Source organism: Lolium perenne, chromosome 2, assembly GCF_019359855.2.
Source record: "Lolium perenne isolate Kyuss_39 chromosome 2, Kyuss_2.0, whole genome shotgun sequence".
NCBI lineage: Eukaryota > Viridiplantae > Streptophyta > Magnoliopsida > Poales > Poaceae > Lolium > Lolium perenne.
This window is the reverse complement of record NC_067245.2, coordinates 210,539,466-210,559,119: the sequence shown is the minus strand read 5'-3', so window position 1 is coordinate 210,559,119 and position 19,654 is coordinate 210,539,466. Positions and strand designations below refer to the sequence as shown.

Below are 19,654 nucleotides of genomic sequence, written 5' to 3'. Positions count from 1 at the left end.
TATTTGGACCTTATCCATGTGATGTTTTAGAGCTTGTGCTTATTCTCATGACAAGCTCTAGTTCATCGAAAATGGATTTCGCATAGATCACTTGTTGCGTTTTCGAGTTTGGTTCATCATCTTACTTGGTTTTATTTGGATATTATCCATGTGATGTTTTAGAGCTTGTGCTTATTCTCATGACAAGCTCTAGTTCATTGAGAATGGTTTTTCCATGGGCAACTTGTTGCATTTTCAAGATTGGAGGTTTTACTGGGTATGTCTTTTGAGATAGGTCAAACCTTTCATCATTTGTTTCTATCCTCCTTTGCTGGACTATGATGTTTCTATGCATATTGTTGTAGAGCTCGTTGTTGTGATTTCAACGAGCCCAAGAACATCGAAATCGGAGTCCGGATGCAAAAGTTATGCCCGTTTTAGTTTTGGTGTTCTGCGGTTTGCTTAGGCCGGATATTTCGGAAATATCCGGGCCGGATATCCGGGCCGGATATTTCGGAAATATCCGGCCTCGAAATCGGCTAAGGACCTCGGGAATTGCTGCTCGGTATAGGGGCCGGACATTTGCCCGGATTTTGACCAGGTTTTGTCCCGAGGCCGGATTATCCGGGGGCGGAGTATCCGGCCCTTACTTAGGCCGGATTATCCGGCCCTAGTTTTGCCCAACGGCTCGATTTTCTTGGGGGGTATAAATACCCCCCTTCTTCCTCCTTGGGCTGTTGCTTCTCTCACTCTCTCTCTCCTCCATTGTTGAACTAGAGAAGCTTGCACTATCTCTCAATCCCTCCATGATTCTTGCCCCCACTTGAGGGAAAAGAGAGAGGAGATCTAGATCTACATTTCTACCAATCAAATCCATCTCTTTGTGAGTGGAACTCTCTAGATCTTGATCTTGGTGTTCTTTGTGAATTCCTTTGTTCTTCCTCTCTTATTCCCCCAATAGCTTTTGTAGCTTTGTTGGAATTTGAGAGAGAAGGACTTGAGCATCTTTGTGGTGTTCTTGCCATTGCATTTGGTGCATCGGTTTGAGTTCTCCACGGTGATTCGTGGAGGTGAAAGCAAGAAAGTTGTTACTCTTGGGTTCTTGGAACCCTAGGCCAGTTCTAGGCCTTTGTGGCGGTTTGTTGGGAGCCTCCAATTAAGTTGTGGATGTGTGCCCCAATCTTTGTGTAAGGCCCGGTTTCCGCCTCGAAGGAAATCCCTTAGTGGAACCGTGACCTAGGCCTTTGTGGCGAGGGTCACCGGAGATTTAGGTGAGGCGCCTTCGTGGCGTTCGGTGTGTGGTGTGAGTACCGCATCTTGGGGTGAGGCCTTTGTGGCGTTGGTGTGCATCGAGCAACCACACCTCAAGGTGAGCCTCTTGTGGCGTTCGGGAGCACTAAGCAACCGCACCTCTCCACCGGAGATTAGCACTCGCAAGAGTGTGAACTCCGGGATAAATCATCGTCTCCCGCGTGCCTCGGTTATCTCTATACCCGAGCTCTTTACTTATGCACTTTACCTTGTGATAGCCATCGTGCTTGAAGTTATATATATCTTGCTATCACATACTTGCTTGTATTGCTTAGCATAAGTTGTTGGTGCACATAGGTGAACCATTGCTTAGCATAAGTTGTTGGTGCACATAGGTGAACCATTGCTTAGAATAAGTTGTTGGTGCACATAGGTGAACAATAGTATATAGGCTTTGGGCTTGACAAAGTAAACGCTAGTTTTATTCCGCATTTGTTAAGGCATCTCGTAAAAGTTTTAAATCGCCTATTCACCCCCCCTCTAGGCGACATCCGTGTCCTTTCAGTTTCGGAAAAGTTCGGGATTTTTCCGGTGGTTGACTGGAAGGTTCTAGAAGGTTCCGGAGGGGTCCACCATGGGGCCCACGACCTAGGAGGCCTAGCATGGGCCGAGGGGATGCTCCCTGGCCTAATGGGCCAGGGGCACATGGCCCTCAAGGCCCAGGCCGGCCAACCCCTAGGGTTTCCCTAGGGGGGATCAACTTGGGGGAGGGGAAAGCCCTCTCCCCCCTCTTGGCCGCCGCCCCCCAACCCTAGATGGGAAAGGGGGCCACCTTGGCCGGCTGGCCCCCTATATAAAGAGGGGAGGGGGTGGCCGGCCACACCCCCCATCCATTGCCTCCTCCTCTGGCCGCCTCTCCCTCCACCATACGCTGCTCCGGCTTAGGCGAAGCCCTGCAGTTTTCTTCCTCCACTACCACCACCACGCCGTCGTGCTGCTGGAACTTGGAGGAGATCTACCACACCTCCGTTGCCCGCTGGAACGGGAGAGGAAGGAGCTTCATCGATACCGTACGCGTGACCGAGTACGGAAGTGCTGCCGGATTGCATCACCGGGGACGATCGTCTACACCAACAACGAGATTAATCTCGTAGGCTTTGGAATCTTCGAGGGTTAGTCTCATCTCCATCTCGTTGCTTCGATCTTGTAGATTAGATCTTGGGTGTTCCATAGATTAGATCTTGGATTTATTCGTCTTTGTGGTAGGAAATTTTTTGTTTTCTATGCTACGAATCCCTTCAGTGGTATCAGAGCCATGTCTATGCATAGATCTGTTGCACGAGTAGAACACAATGGATTTGTGGGCGGTGATGCTCTTGTTGCTTTAGTTTGTGTACTTTGCTTCTTGCGGCATGGTGGGATGAAGCGGCCCGGGCTAACTTTACATGACCGCGTCTCATGAGACTTGCTCCACGCTTGACATGCAACTTGTATTGCATAAGTGGATTTGCGGGTGTCTGTCTCTCCCACCATAGTGAAGATTGTAATTTGCACTTCTATTGTCAACACTAGTATCACCGTTGTGGTTCATGTTCGTAGGTAGATTGGATCTTACTCGAAAACCCTAAACCACGTAAAATATGCAAACCAAATTAGAGGCGTCTAACTTGTTTTTGCAGGGTTTGGTGATGTGATATGGCCATGATGTGATGATGATTATATTTGATGTATGAGATGTTCATTATTGTATTATGGCAACTGGCAGGAGCCTAATGGTTGTCTTTAATTTTTGTTAAAGACCTGCGTGTCTATTCATCATGTAATAGCTTTATTTCAAGTAGTTGTTATAGTAGCTATAAGTGATGGACAACCATGAAGCGGTGCCACTGACCTTGACGCCATGCTGGTGATGATGGAGATCATGTCCGTGCTTTGGAGATGGAGATCAAAAGCACAAAGAAGAAAGGCCATATCATATCACACATTATGAATTGCATGTGATGTTAATCCTTTTATGCATCTTATTTTGCTTAGATCGCGACGGTAGCATTACAAGATGATCCCTCTCACTAAATATCAAGATAATAAAGTGTTCATCCTTAGTATGCACCGTTGCTAAGACTTGTCGTTTCGAAGCATCTCGTGATGATCGGGTGTGATAGACTCTACATGTGCATACAACAGGTGCAAGTCAGTTTTGCACACGCGGATACCAAGGTTGCCTTGACGAGCCTAGCATGTACAGACATGGTCTCGGAACACGGGATACCGAAAGGTAGAGCATGAGTCATATGAATGATATGATGAACACTTGGAGTGTTCGCCTTTGAAGCTACATCTTTTCTCGTGAAGATCGGACTTGGTGTAGTGGATTTGGTTCGTGTAATCACTAAGACAATGCGAGGGATGTTGTTTTAAGTGGGAGTTCACCTAGTTAATTTCAGAATTAAAATTGAACTCAATTTATCATAAACTTAGTCTAAACTCTTTGCAAATATGTTGTAGATCATGGCGCCCCCCTCCATCAATTTTAACCAGTTCCTAGAGAAAGAAAAGCTTAAGGGCAATGGTAGCAACTTCACTGACTGGTTCCGTCATGTGAGGATTTTCCTCACTGGTGGAAGCCTGCAATATGTGCTCGATGCACCGCTAGGTTCCCCACCACCTCCTGCAGTGTCCGATGACATAAAGAATGTTTATGAGACTCGGGCAACTCGGTACTCCGAAGTTCAGTGTGCCATCTTGTGCAGCTTAGAGGCAGAGCTCCAAAAGCGTTTTGAGCACCACAACCCCTGTGAGATGATGCGTGAGCTCAAACTTATCTTTGAGACTCATGCGGCCGTGGAGAGCTATGAGGCCTCGAAGCAGTTCTTTACCTGCATGATGGAAGAGGGCAGCTCCGTTAGTGAGCACATGCTAGTAATGTCCGGGCATGCGAAGAAGCTCAATGACTTGGGGATGATGATCCCTAACCAGCTGGGTATTCATCGTGTCCTTCAATCACTGCCACCAAGTTACAAGAACTTCGTGATGAACTACAACATGCAGAACATGAATAAAGATTTACCTGAAATCTTTTCCATGCTGAAATCTGCTGAAGTAGAGATTAAAAAGGAGCACCAAGTGTTGATGGTCAACAAGACCACCAGTTTCAAAAAGCAGGGCAAGCCTAACAAGGGTAACTTCAAGAAGGGCGGCAAGAAAGTTGCACCGCATCCTGAGAAGCCTAAGGCTGGTCCTAAACCTGAGACTGTGTGCTATTACTGTGGGGAAGGGGCACTGGAAGCACAATTGCTCCAAATACTTGGCCGATCTGAAGAGCGGCCACGTCAAAAAGAAAGGTATATTTGATATACATGTTATTGATGTCTATCTTACTGGTTCTCGTAGTAGTGCCTGGGTATTTGATACTGGTTCGGTTGCTCACATTTGTAACTCGAAACAGGAACTACGGAATAGACGAAGCCTGGCAAGAGACGAGGTGACGATGCGCGTTGGAAATGGATCCAAAGTCGATGTGATCGCCGTCGGCACGCTCCCTCTACATCTACCTTCGGGATTAGTTTTAAACCTTAATAATTGTTATTTGGTACCTGCGTTGAGCATGAACATTATATCTGGATCTTGTTTAATGCAAGACGGTTATTCGTTTAAGTCTGAGAATAATGGTTGTTCGATTTATATGAGTAATGTCTTTTATGGCCATGCACCTGAGACGAATGGTTTATTCTTGTTAAATCTCGATAGTAGTGATACACATGTTCATAACATTGATGCCAAGCGAATTAAATTGAATGATAATTCTACTTATATGTGGCACTGTCATCTTGGTCATATTGGAGTAAAGCGCATGAAGAAACTCCATTCCGATGGACTTCTTGAGTCACTTGACTTTGAGTCACTTGACAGATGCGAGGCATGTCTAATGGGAAAAATGACTAAGACTCCATTTTCTGGTACAATGGAGCGAGCTACAGACTTATTGTAAATCATACATACCGATGTGTGTGGACCAATGAGTGTAGCATCGCGCGGTGGTTATCGTTATGTTCTAACCTTCACGGATGATCTGAGTAGATATGGATATATTTACTTTATGAAACATAAGTCCGAGACTTTTGAGAAGTTCAAGGAATTCCAAAGTGAAGTAGAAAATCAACGTAACAAGAAGATTAAGTTTCTGCGTTCTGATCGCGGAGGCGAATATCTGAGTTATGAGTTTGGCATGCATTTAAAGAAATGCGGAATACTTTCACAGTTGACTCCGTCGGGAACACCACAGCGCAATGGTGTGTCCGAACGTCGTAATCGAACTCTCTTAGATATGGTTCGATCTATGATGTCTCTTACCGATTTGCCGTTGTCGTTTTGGGGTTATGCATTAGAGACAGCCGCATTCACTTTAAATAGGGCACCATCTAAATCCGTTGAAACGACACCGTATGAATTATGGTTTGGGAAGAAACCTAAGCTGTCGTTCCTTAAAGTTTGGGGTTGCGAAGCTTATGTAAAGAAGTTACAACCTGACAAGCTAGAACCCAAAGCGGAGAAATGCGTCTTCATAGGATACCCTAAAGAAACAATTGGGTACACTTTCTATCACAGATCCGAAGGCAAAATCTTTGTTGCCAAGAACGGATCCTTTCTTGAGAAGGAGTTTCTCACTAAAGAAGTGACTGGAAGGAAAGTAGAACTCGACGAGGTTAATGAACCTTCTCTCATAGATCAGAGTAGCGCGGTCTTGGGAAGAAGTTCTGCGCAGCCTACACCGATAGGAGAGGAAGCGAATGATGATGATCATGAAACTTCGAACGAGGAAGCTGCGAACCTCGCGGATCGACGAGGGAACGTACCACTCTGATTGGTATGATCCTGTCTAAATGTCATGATTGTGGACAACAATGATGAGGACCCTGCGACATATGAAGAAGCAATGATGAGCCCAGATTCCAACAAATGGCAAGAAGCCATGAAATCCGAAATGGGATCCATGTATGATAACAAAGTATGGACTTTGGTAGACTTACCTGATAGCCGCAAGGCTGTCGAGAATAAATGGATCTTCAGGAGAAAACAGATGCTGATGGTAATATTACTGTCTATAAAGCTCGACTTGTCGCAAAGGGTTTCTGACAAATTCAAGGAGTTGACTACGATGAGACTTTCTCACCTGTAGCGAAGCTAAAGTCTGTGAGGATTTTGTTAGCAATAGCTGCATTTTTTGATTATGAAATTTGGCAGATGGATGTCAAAACGGCGTTCCTCAATGGTGATATTGAGGAAGAGTTGTATATGGTACAACCCAAAGGTTTTGTCGATCCTGAAAATGCTGACAAGGTATGCAAACTTCAGCGTTCCATTTATGGACTGAAGCAAGCATCCCGGAGTTGGAACCTACGCTTTGATACAGTGATCAAAGACTTCGGTTTTATACGGACTCATGGTGAGGCCTGTATTTACAAGAAAGTGAGTGGGAGCTCTGTAGCGTTCCTGATATTATATGTAGATGACATATTATTGATTGGGAATGATATAGAACTATTAAGCAGTGTTAAAGGCTATTTGAATAAGTGTTTTTCAATGAAAGACCTTGGTGAAGCAGCATACATTTTAGGCATCAAGATTTATAGAGATAGATCAAGACGCCTAATAGGCCTTTCACAGAGTACATACCTGGACAAGATTCTAAAGAAGTTTAGAATGGATGAAAGCAAGAAAGGTTTCTTGCCTATGTTGCCAGGTAAGGTCTTGAGTAAGACTCAAGGTCCAGCTATGGCAGATGAAAGAGAGAGGATGAGCAAGATCCCCTATGCTTCGGCAGTAGGCTCTCTCATGTATGCCATGTTGTGTACTAGACCGGATATCGCACATGCTGTTAGTTTGACTAGCAGATATCAAAGTGATCCAGGAATGGAACACTGGACAGCGGTCAAGAATATCCTGAAGTACTTGAAAAGGACTAAGGATATGTTTCTTTTTTATGGCGGTGACCAAGAGCTCGTTGTAACCAGTTACATCGATGCAAGTTGGAACACCGATCCTGATGACTCTAAGTCTCAGTCTGGGTACGTGTTTATATTGAATGGTGCGGCAGTAAGCTGGAGCGATTCCAAACGATGCACGGTGGCGAAATCTTCAACAGAATCTGAATATATATCGGCTTCAGAGGCTTCATCAGAAGCGGTATGGATGAAGAGGTTCATTGTTGAGCTTGGTGTGGTTCCTAGTGCATTGGACCTGTTAGTCATTTATTGTGACAACACGGGTGCCATCGGCAATGCAAAGGAACCAAGGTCACACAAGAAGCTGAAGCATATCAAGCTGCGTTTTCATTCGATTCGCGAGTACATCGAAGATGGTGAAGTAGAGATTTGCAAAGTACACACAAATCTGAATGTTGCAGATCCGTTGACTAAAGCTCTCCCTAGGGCAAAGCATGACCAACACCAGAATGCTATGGGTGTTAGGTACCTTACAATGTAATCTAGATTATTGACTCTAGTGCAAGTGGGAGACTGTTGGAGATATGCCCAAGAGGCAATAATAAAGTGGTTATTATAATATCTTTATGTTTATGATAAATGTTTGCATACCATGCTATAATTGTATTAACCGAAACATTGATACATGTGTGTTATGTAAACAACAAGGAGTCCCTAGTAAGCCTCTTGTATAACTAGCTTGTTGATTAATGGATGATCATGGTTTCGTGATCATGAACATTGGATGTTATTAATAACAAGGTTATGTCATTGGTTGAATGATATAATGGACACACACCCAAATGAGCGTAGCATGAGATCAAGTCATTAAGTTCAATTTGCTATAAGCTTTCGATACATAGTTGTCTTAGTCCTTCGACCATGAGATCATGTAAATCACTTACACCGGAAGGGTACTTTGATTACATCAAACGCCATTGCGTAAATGGGTGGTTATAAAGATGGGATTAAGTATTTCGAAAGTGTGAGTTGAGGCATATGGATCAATAGTGGGATTTGTCCATCCTGATGACGGATAGATATACTCTGGGCCCTCTCGGTGGAATGTCGTCTGATTAGCTTGCAAGCATATGATTTGATCATAAGGGATGACATACCGCGGTACGAGTAAAGAGTACTTGTCAGTAACGAGGTTGAACAAGGTATGGAGATACCGATGATCAAACCTCGGATAAGTAAAATATCGTGTGACAAAGGGAATTGGCATCGTATGTAAATGGTTCAATCGATCACTAAGTCATCGTTGAATATGTGGGAGCCATTATGGATCTCCAGATCCCGCTAATGGTTATTGCTCGGAGAGGAGTCTCGACCATGTCTGCATAGTTCGCGAACCGTAGGGTGACGCGCTTAAGGTTTGATGTCGCATAAGTAGATTTGAATATGGTATGGAGACGAAGTTTGTTCGGAGTCTCGGATGTGATCCAGGATGTCACGAGGAGGTCCGGAATAGTCCGGAGAATAAGATACATATAAGGGAAGTTGATTTCTGGGTTTCGGAAAAGTTCGGGATTTTTCCGGTGGTTGACTGGAAGGTTCTAGAAGGTTCCGGAGGGGTCCACCATGGGGCCCACGACCTAGGAGGCCTAGCATGGGCCGAGGGGATGCTCCCTGGCCTAATAGGCCAGGGGCACATGGCCCTCAAGGCCCAGGCCAGCCAACCCCTAGGGTTTCCCTAGGGGGGATCAACTTGGGGGAGGGGAAAGCCCTCTCCCCCCTCTTGGCCGCCGCCCCCAACCCTAGATGGGAAAGGGGGCCACCTTGGCCGGCTGGCCCCCTATATAAAGAGGGGAGGGGGTGGCCGGCCACACCCCCCCATACATTGCCTCCTCCTCTGGCCGCCTCTCCCTCCACCATACGCTGCTCCGGCTTAGGCGAAGCCCTGCAGTTTTCTTCCTCCACTACCACCACCACTCCGTCGTGCTGCTGGAACTTGGAGGAGATCTACCACACCTCCGCTGCCCGCTGGAACGGGAGAGGAAGGAGCTTCATCGACACCGTACGCGCGACCGAGTACGGAAGTGCTGCCGGATTGCAGCACCGGGGACGATCGTCTACACCAACAACGAGATTAATCTCGTAGGCTTTGGAATCTTCGAGGGTTAGTCTCATCTCCATCTCGTTGCTTCGATCTTGTAGATTAGATCTTGGGTGTTCCATAGATTAGATCTTGGATTTATTCGTCTTTGCGGTAGGAAATTTTTTGTTTTCTATGCTACGAATCCCTTCATTATGACAATACTCACATGTTATATATACACTTTACATCACTTTGATGCATTTTCCGGCACTAACCTTTTAACAAGATGCCGAAGCGCCAGTTCCTGTTTTCTGCTGTTTTTGGTTTCAGAAATCCTACAAAGGAAATATTCTCGGAATTGGACGAAACAAAAGCCCACGGTCTTATTTTGCACGGAGCCTTCCAGAAGTCCGAAGAGGAGACGAAGAGGGGCGACGAGGCGGCCACACCCTAGGGGGGCGCGGCCCCACCCCTGGCCGCGCCGCCCTATGGGGTGGGCCCCTCGAACGTCCCCCGACTCTGCCCTTCGCCTATATATTCTCTCCGTCGCGAAAACCCTATGACCGAGAGCCACGATACGGAAAAAGTTCCAGAGACGCCGCCATCGTCAATCCCATCTCGGGGGATTCAGGAGATCGCCTCCGGCACCCTGCCGGAGAGGGAAATCATCACCGAAGGGCTCTACATCACCATGCCCGCCTCCGGACTGATGCGTGAGTAGTTCATCCTTGGACTACGGGTCCATAGCAGTAGCTAGATGGTTGTATTCTCCTCTTGTGCTATCATGTTTAGATCTTGTGAGCTGCCTATCATGATCAGGATCATCTATTTGTAATGCTACATGTTGTGTTTGTTGGGATCCGATGAATATTGAATACTATGTCAAGTTGATTAATTGATCTATCATATATGTGTTGTTTATGTTCTTGCATGCTCTCCGTTGCTAGTAGAGGCTCTGGCCAAGTTGATACTTGTAACTCCAAGAGGGAGTATTTATGCTCGATAGTGGGTTCATGCCTCCATTGAATCTGGGACAGTGACAGAAAGTTCTAAGGTTGTGGATGTGCTGTTGCCACTAGAGATAAAACATCGATGCTTTGTCTAAGGATATTTGTGTTGATTACATTACGCACCATACTTAATGCAATTGTCTGTTGTTTGCAACTTAATACTGGAAGGGGTGCGGATGCTAACCTGAAGGTGGACTTTTTAGGCATAGATGCATGCTGGATGGCGGTCTATGTTCTTTGTCGTAATGCCCTAATTAATCTCATAGTAGTCATCATGATATGTATGTGCATCTCTATTCTGTCAATTGCCCAACTGTAATTTGTTTACCCAACATGCTATTTATCTTATTGGAGAGACACCACTAGTGAACTGTGGACCCCGGTCCATTCTTTTACATCTAAAATACAATCTACTGCAATCTCTGTTCTCTGTTGTTATTCGCAAACAAACATCATTCTCCACACCATACGTTTAATCCTTTGTTTTCAGCAAGCCGGTGAGATTGACAACCTCACTGTTAAGTTGGGGCAAAGTATTTTGATTGTGTTGTGCAGGTTCCACGTTGGCGCCGGAATCCCTGGTGTTGCGCCGCACTACACTCCTCCACCAGCAATCTTCACGTGCCTTCATCTCCTACTGGTTTGATAACCTTGGTTTCTTTATGAGGGAAAACTTACTGCTGTGCGCATCACACCTTCCTCTTGGGGTTCCCAACGGACGTGTGCATCACGCGCCATCATCGACCGTGGAATTTCCGAAGAGAATGAGGATGGCAATCAAGGCAATTTAATTACATGATAGTGCGACAGTCGGGCTAGAGGTCAAGAGTAAAATTACAGCAAGAACATGAGGTATGACAGGATAGAGGTGCAGAGATTTTAGTCCACAGACTAGCATCAAAGATGGGATTCACGGCAGAAAGAACAAGTACTATCTCTGAGATGCTAACGGAGACAACAGGAAGTGACATGATTCACTCTCTCCGAGAACCGGAGAGAGGTGGAGGTCGAGAGGATGCCAGCTCGGGAAGCCAAAAAGGATACGATGGAAGAAACCAAAATGGGGAAAATTTGTCATAAGGTAAATGCCAAATTTTAACCACCTGAGATGATTTACAGAGAGGAAGCAACGAGGGCTATAATTAAAACAGGAGTACAATTCCTTCCAACAAGATACGTCAAAGTGAACATCCCATAAAACTACCTGAGATGATTTAGAAGGGGAAGCAACATGGCAAACAGGAGATGTACTAAAAAAAGGCTGCGATGATGGGGATGGAATGTTGCGTGGCTCCTCGAGTTGCGGGTGTTCGCGAATAGGCTTTGACGAGTGCAGATGTCCAAGAACAGGCTGAACGACGACATGCCCGACACGGTCTAAGGTCTGCCGCACACTATGCTCCTCGATCTTAGTGACAACCAGCTCAACGGAAAGACGACCTGATTAGGGAGGTGTGGTAGGAGGAGAGGCGGCCGGATTTGGTTTGGACGGAGGAGGAGGAGGAGGCGGCCGGAATCGTTGGAGAAGGGGACAGGAACGAGACAAGGGAGGAAGGGGGAATAGAAGTCAACTAGCCTATTATGTGGCTGAAACCATTGTCCACCGTGGCCTAAACCACTACTAAAAAATGCTCATCAGCAGCTGAGGAGGTAATTTGCCTGGTTTTGGATACTTGAGGGGGTTAAATGATCCAGTTTATACTTAGGGGGATTTAGTGACCCAAACCTTATAGTTAGGGGAGTTATGTAGACTTCTTTCAGGGGGCATATAGCTACAATTTGCCAAATGCAGGGGCCAAACAAAATATGTAAATTTAATGGGATGTTTCAGGAAAAAATTAACCATGTGCGGGTGGGGGGCACCCCCCCACTCGCTCCATCCTTGGACACATCCGCATCCAGCTCGCTATCTCTGTTGACATCACGCAAACTACCGTTTCAAGGCTTCAACTCGATTTGTAATTTAGGACGACAACCTCCTTCATATAGGACATATGAGGAGGAAAAGCTCCAGCGGAGAAGTATATGAAGGATGAGTAGGATATGGGCGGCATCACATGAAGGAGCACGATGAGGGAAAGAGAGGGGGATAAGGAGCAATGACCTATCTAAACTTGGTCAAACTTACAATTGATTGCCTTAAGACAAAATCAATATTGTATTGTTAGTTTTTCTTTTCAAGAACACGTTGAACTTGTAGCCTTGTTGGGTTTGGCACCCTAGTTTGAACACGAGCTTTCTATTAAAAAAATAGTACATGACATTTTGTCTAAAAGGACAAAACCAATAGGCCTTATAGACCACAACAGAGGGAGTTTACATATTCATAGTTTTATCTTACACTTTGAACCTTTACAAAGCTATTTACCTCATCTAACTACACAGTAAAATTCAGTTACCTAGTTTGATTTGATTTAAAAAATATAACTTACCAAATATATTACCAATACTCGTGTAGTTTAAGCATCGGTCATTTGCTATCAATATTGGCATGATATATGAAAGTATTTTTCCACATTCATGAGCTGCGAGATCTTGACATATTGGCTACATACTTTTAGCATTATTAGTAACTTAAAGCTTGCATTGACTCAAACTTATCAACACATGCATGCACAATTCAAGCCTCCAGAGTAATGTGTGTGTGGGAGAGTAGTGGGGAAAAGACTCCACCCGACAATGTATGATATGATACATCAGAAATTCAATTCGGCTCTCGGGTGCGTATGCTCCCTCTACCAATAAAACTTATTTTGAAGTGTGGAAAAATTTTGACAAAAAATTCTACATGTATATCTCCATAATATATGTGTATGCGTCAAGTTTCACGAAAAAATAATATTTTTTGTGGCCTATGTAAAAGAGAGAAAACTTATCCTGTGAAAAGCATTGTTTTCAGCACTGGATTTTGTCTTTTTTACACACGTCACATGATAAGTTCATTTTTTATGAAACGACTTTGTCAGCGCGTAGCACGTGAAGATGTACGTACGAATTTTTTGTTTCAATTTTTTTGAAATTTAAAATATGTGTAAGATGCATTTCAAAATATAGGGAGTATATGCTCCCATGTTCCAAAACACCACCATAGGCGGGCACAACTGTATTCATGGGTATTCAGCTGAATACCCATTATTTTTCCAACAAAAAATCATGTACTATTCAATCTATCTAGCCCAACCAATATAGTTGCCTTTCTAGCATAATAGCAGTATACTACCAGTAGATTTACTCAGCAGTCCACTCTAGTCCATCTTCTTGCTCGCTCCAGCGACAAAGCTAGGACGAGATGATGCTCGATTATGTATACGGTGTGGTTGGCGCAGCAACGCCGTGGGCACCGAGAGGCCGAACACGTGAGCCGCTTGATTCTAGGTATTATCTTTTTTTTTTGAATACCCACTATGAATACCTTGTGCCCGCCCATGAACACCACTCCCATACATCAGAAATTCATGTTACGGTAGTGGTGTGCAGTGTGCAGTGTGCATGTCTTTGATGTAATCGCAAAAGAAACTTATTGTCCTTTGAAGATGGGCTGCTACGGTACTACCAAATAGCACGCTTGAAGCGTAACTCTGGTCGTGTGCAACAAGAGAAACCTCACCTTTGCAAATCCTTAAACTATTTGGGCCTCCTTGGATCATAGGATTGAGAACACGTGAACGAGAAAACATAGCAACTTTTGTAAAATGCGCAAAAAAAATGCATAAATATTCATTTGGATACATGGGGAAAACAAAACAAAGTGACTATACCCTATATGAATGAGCATAGAAAAAAAAAGGTTAAAGTGGATGCTTAAATTTATATGGAATGGAGATGTAGGAAAGCGATCAGTAGAAATTTCAATGATTCCATTCCTCTAGATTAGAATCCTGATCCATTGTTTCTCTATAGTACTCGTATAGTCGTATTCAATTCTACAAATTGCAAACGCAAGTCAGGAGAATACAGAAGTAGGAGCAGAGAAATCAGAAAATTGAATACTCCTAATTCAATTGCAATAGCAAGTAACAATTAGCAATTTAGTAGCATTGCTATTACAGAACCAACAATGAAATTGCAATGGCGAGTAAGCGAGTAACGCATCTGAATGAAAATCAATTGCATTACATACGGGACAAATATGAACGGGTAAACATTACAGTTGTTAATTTGCCATGTTGCATAGCGCAACAAGCACATCGCAAAATCATTTTTTTTAATTACCCGCAATGCCTTCTTACCCATCATTTTTTTAGAACATGATGCACAGCAATTTTAATGATTCCATTTCTCCGGATTGGAATCCTTAAATCCTTTGATCCAAAGAGGCACTTCAATTTTATTTTCTTGTATTCTTAGTCAATTCTAGAAATTTCGAACGCAAGTCATGGGGGTTCCGATTTGGGCAGAGAAAATCAGATTCAGCATCATTGGAATTGGGAATCAATTAGCAATTTAGTATGATTGCTATTACAGAACCAACAATGAAATTGCAATGAATGGAAATCAATTGCATTACATATGGAACAAATATGAACGGGTAAACATTACAGTTGTTAATTTGCCGTGTTGCAGAGCGGCAACAAGCACATGGCAAAATCAGAGCCCCCTACATCAGACGGGTAGACAAGCAAATCAACCCAATGCAACTCCACGACTGCAACCTCATCCATCACGAGCAGATGGGGCACCGGACAAGGCCGTTCTCGTTGCACTCGCCGCATGGTGCCGTCTCCTTCCGGTCGCCGTCGACGCGCACCTTGCGGCTGCCGTTGCAGTCCCTGCACATGACGAACCTGACGCCGGCGCACCCGGCGCACCAGACCCGCGCCCGCGGCAGCCCCTGGAGCAGTGCCTTGAGCTTGCCCTCCTCCTCCATCCTGGTCACCTCGGCCGCGCCCCCGACGTGCTTGCCCCGGACGAACACCGCGGGCACGCGCAGGTCCCGGCCGCCCAGCAGCAGCCGCAGCTCCTCCCTGTATCCCGAGTCCATGGACACGTCCCGCTCGATGAGCTTCACGTCGTGCGCCTCGATGGCGGCGCGCACCGCGTTGCAGTCCTCGAAGGTCTTGCGGATGCCGCGGAGCGTGGTGGTGTAGAGCACGACCGCGTCCGCGCCGCCCGGCGGGCACCGGCCCTCCGCCACGATCGCCGGCACCACCTTGGGCTGCCTGGGCTTGTCCACCCGCTTGATGTGCGCGCCCTCCTCCGAGAGCTCCCGCTCGATGGAGGCCAGGAGCTCCGGGTCGAACAGCGGGCTCAGGCTCCGGCGCGAGGAGGACATCCCGCCGGGGTCGGTGGGGTTGGGCTTCCGGGTGACACGGGTGCTGGCCGGTGAGGAGAACCGCTTCGACGCCCGGGAGAGCTTGGAGTTGTCGATGGAGTTGTACGGGCGCAGGACCACCCGGTCCTCGTCCGCGGCGTCGCTGGGTTTGTTGCTGTTGGTGTTGCCGGAGCAGCGCTGCAGCGGGCTGTTCTCCTTGCCGGGGGTGCTCCGGCGCTTCGCGGAAGACCGCCTGGGCGACGGGAGGGCCAGGGAGAGCACCCTGGCGGGCGACCAGCGGCCCGGCTTGGAGGGTTTCTTGGCCGGCGAGTCGGCGTCTTCGAGCCCTGCCATGATCTCCCACGAGTTGATCACCTCCATGCCGGGCTCCGGCTTCTTGGCGTCGGGGAGGGTGAGGGGCTTCTTGGCGTCGGGGAGGACGAGCGGCGGCGGGCGCAGCTTGCTGGAGGCCGCGCGCTTCCACTCCCGGCTGATCGGCTTCTCCTGCTCCTGCGGCAGCGGCTGCTCCTTGTCTGGGCACGATCCGTGCCCGGCCGCGGCGCCGTGCTTGGTCTGGAGGTCGAGCACGCCGTAGGTGGTGGAGGTGAGGGAGACGACGTGGTCGACGCGGCCGCGCACGGTGGTGCGCGTGCCCCCGCCGCCGCCGCCGCTGCGGCGTCCGGGCCCCGGCGGGAGGAGCTTCGACGAGATGCACCCCATTGGCGTCGGAGCAGCCTTGCTCCTCTGTTCTTCTCGAATCTAACGGCGATCCTCCTATGTCCTATGGCACTTGCGCTGTGTTGACTGGCCAGAAGCGAGTGATGATGCGGGCGTTTGCAGTGGGCTTTGATGTCAAGCGTGGGCGCAACGGTCGTCAAGTGCGCAGTTGCTGCAGATTTATTAGATTTTCTTTTTGGGTTTGATTTTTCCTCGCGCGATGCGTTTGCTCCAACGGTCGAATTGGGGAGGCGGTTGGTTGGTGCGAGCGCCAGGAGGATGATGTACGGAAACCGAAAAAAGGTGGCGCGGCCCGTGTCACGAGGGGATGTACCCGTTGAATCGCGACGAGTGCACATGTGTTGGGCCCTGATCTTCCTTTTCTGGCTAGCTCTGCTCGTCTGGGGTTTCATCTCGCGTGCCATGGTGTGAGCACATAAAAGGACTTTTTCAGTTCATCTTTTCTTGCCGCGTAGGCGTTGATACACAACAAGTAGACTAGCGAAACATAAGATCACAATATCTTTTCATTTCTTTCTTTTTGCGGGGGGGGGGGGGAATATCTTTTCATTTCAGTTTCGTTTGCATTTAGTTTGTACATAAGGGCATCTTCAGCCGCTCGATCCATTTTAAACACCAATTTTTTTGGTTTTGCTTTGCTTGATTCATGCATTGGACACAAATCAGGCCGTGTACTCCTCCTTATCCGCTTATGTTGAGGACATGCCCAAATGCCCAATAGCATGATGCATTTCAATATTTCATCATGTCATTCTTATTTCTTAGAAGGAAAACAACTATCATGATGCCAAACATTATTCAAATGATCCACATGAAGAAACAAGAGGATGAGTACATCATTCATTCATCGGATTAAAAAAAAGTATTACGCATTGAAGAATTCCTCGTCATATGCTTCGAAGCTTGGGTCGGCCATCCGTGCTTTGTTCCTCTCCGGTGGTGGATGCTCGTTGGTGAAGCGGTTCATCGCCGCCTCTCGCTCCTCGTGAAGTAGTGTCAACCAGTAGTCGTTATCGTTGTCGAACTTTGGGTTGAGCCACAACGCATCCTTCTACCTGCGGCGGAAGACCTCGTGGCCGATGTCCTTGCCGACGGGCAATGGCGACTCGGCATCGTCGCTTTTGGTGGCGCAATTATACTGTATCTGGAGAGCTTTGTGACCTCTTGCTAGTCCAGCCAAATCATGTCCACGTCGCTGGTGCAGTGAAAGGCGGTCTCCGGAGCAAGGCGGGTTGGAAGTGGCAACGGCGATGCCTATCGGAATGGTCAGTGTGGCTATTTGCCTTAAAATGGACCAGCAGTCGTCCACCATCAATGCCGGTGCACGAGGCGAAGTGTCATGCAAAACTCCACGTCACCGCTCGCCAGTTCAAAGGCGCATGAGACGAAGGGGCTGACATTGAAGTCACGCGCAGAAGGACACAACACCGCTCGCCGGTTCAGGCTCGCATGAGGCAAAGAGGTTGTTGGGCCCCTGCCAGGCGGACCCGACGACAATGAGGGAGGATACACCATCTGTGAGGCGTCCTCCGTGCTGGTGTATTTTTAGCCTAAATTTGGGATGGGGATAGATCTCCACGAACACCTCGATCCGCTTGCGTAAGATCGTTGGGCTAGGTTTTCCTTGTCTTGTTGTCCGAGTGAACTTAGCGTCGGTTCATTTGGGTCTGGCGCTGAAGATGCTTTAACACAAGATTTTAGAACTTGCTCTTTTTCATAATGTTTTGAGACTGCTTTCTAATCCTCCCAGACTAGTGAAACTGTGGAGTGATAAAGAAGTGATGGTTTACCAAAGTCAAACATCGATAACGAAGAGATGATTTACCAAAGTCAAACATCGATAACGCAAATGTACCAGGAAGCAGCTAGGTGTGCAAAAGAAAGAGACAATGCACACGACACGAGTGAAGATTGAGATGGTTTTTTCAGCATAGGGTACAACTGCAGAAGCAGGCTGGAAGCATGTGAATGTACAACTGTTCCCGTGCGCCGGTGCCTCTCGAAGCACGCACGCTGCACGCATGAGATTCATACCGGTCACCGCTCTAATCCTGCCATGCCCACCGGCCACCGCCGCGAAGCAAGGCGCTTCATGTCTCCCAGCCCCGGAACCGGCTGCGGTGGCGACAGAACGGCCACCGCCGGTGTCTCCGACGCCGTGGCCTTCGCCTCACTCGCTGGCAATTCACCTTCACCACTCTCGTCTGAGCGGCACATGCCACGAAGCGAGCCAGTGACGCTCGCCCAGCACCCGCTCCGCTCCTCATCCTGCTGCTCCTCCACCACCCGCGGCGCAGGCGCAGGCGCATGCGCCGCCGCGCGGGTCTCTGCCCGCACGGCGCCGAAGCACGACACCTTCGGCGACGACGGCTCCTCGGCATCCACGGCCTCGCTCGCGAAGACCACGGCGCCTCCCGCCGGCCGGCGCCGGCCGCGGCCGAGAACGGGAGCGCCGCCGCTGCACGGCCATCTTGCCCGCGGGCAGCACGCAGATGACGATGGCCGGCGGCGGCCTCCTCGGCCCGGCGCGCCCTTGCGCGCCTCCGCCTCGGCGGCCGCCTTCGGGTTGGAGCTCCCCTTGGTGGACCCGTCCCGCTCCAGCGCCGCGCCGGCCCGCCCGGACCAGGCCCAGCTCACCCGGCCGTCCGCGTGGGCGGTGGTGACATCGATGTTGCGTTGGCCGCCGGGGTAGGAGGCTGCGACCGCGGTGGTCTCGCAGGCGAGCTTCGATGTTGGCTCGCCGGCGTCGACGAGGCGGAAGAGGGAAACCAGATCGAGCTGTGGCATTCTTCCCCCTTGTCTGTCAGTTTCACAAGCCTGCTGCTGCTACTGACAGCGATGAGTGATTGGTATTAAATTTGTGCGACTGAGAAGTGAGAGCGTGGAGGTTTGGTTTGGTATTAAAAGGGGAGGCGGCAAAGTGTGGAGAGTTTGAAAAGCTACGACGGTGGCGACCGGCGAGTGCCGTTGGAAGGGTTCGCTGAGTGTGACTGTGTGTGTGAGAGCATCCCCACTCGTTGGCGCTCCCCACGCCCAAATCCGGCGAAATTTTCGTCCGGATTGGAGGAAGATTTGGCGTGGGAAGGAGTAGTTTCCCAGTCGTGTGCTCCCCAAGCGGCGTTTCTCGGGGAAAAAGAGGATGACTCGGGGAATCCGGACGAAAGAGGAGACACGTGGACGTGGGCGGTTGGTTTAGCTTCATCCGGAGTCCCCGGGAGACCCCCGGGAAACCGAGGATGGCATGGGGAGTCCGGACGAAAATAGGCTCAAATCCGGACCAAAACGAGGAACCGGGGGTCTGACTGGGCCGTTTTTCGCCGTCCGGATGAAAAAAAGTGGCCGTGGGGGGCTCTGCGGGGAGACGAGTGGAGATGCTCTGAGGTGCGGCGGGTTAACGCCACGG

The 19,654-nt window shown here is 48.2% G+C and overlaps 1 protein-coding gene and 1 pseudogene across 1 annotated transcript; both read right to left on the bottom strand.

Moving 5' to 3' along the window:
• Window positions 1-14,746: 14,746 nt before the first annotated feature.
• On the bottom strand, window positions 14,747-16,385 carry LOC127334735 (uncharacterized). The gene has a single exon (XM_051361263.2). It carries the CDS (start codon window positions 16,231-16,233, stop codon window positions 14,923-14,925), a length of 1,311 nt encoding a protein of 436 aa, XP_051217223.1. The 5' UTR covers window positions 16,234-16,385; the 3' UTR covers window positions 14,747-14,922.
• Window positions 16,386-18,288: 1,903 nt separating this feature from the next.
• Window positions 18,289-19,158, bottom strand: LOC127330417 (uncharacterized; annotated as a pseudogene).
• Between the last annotated feature and the right edge of the window lie 496 nt (window positions 19,159-19,654).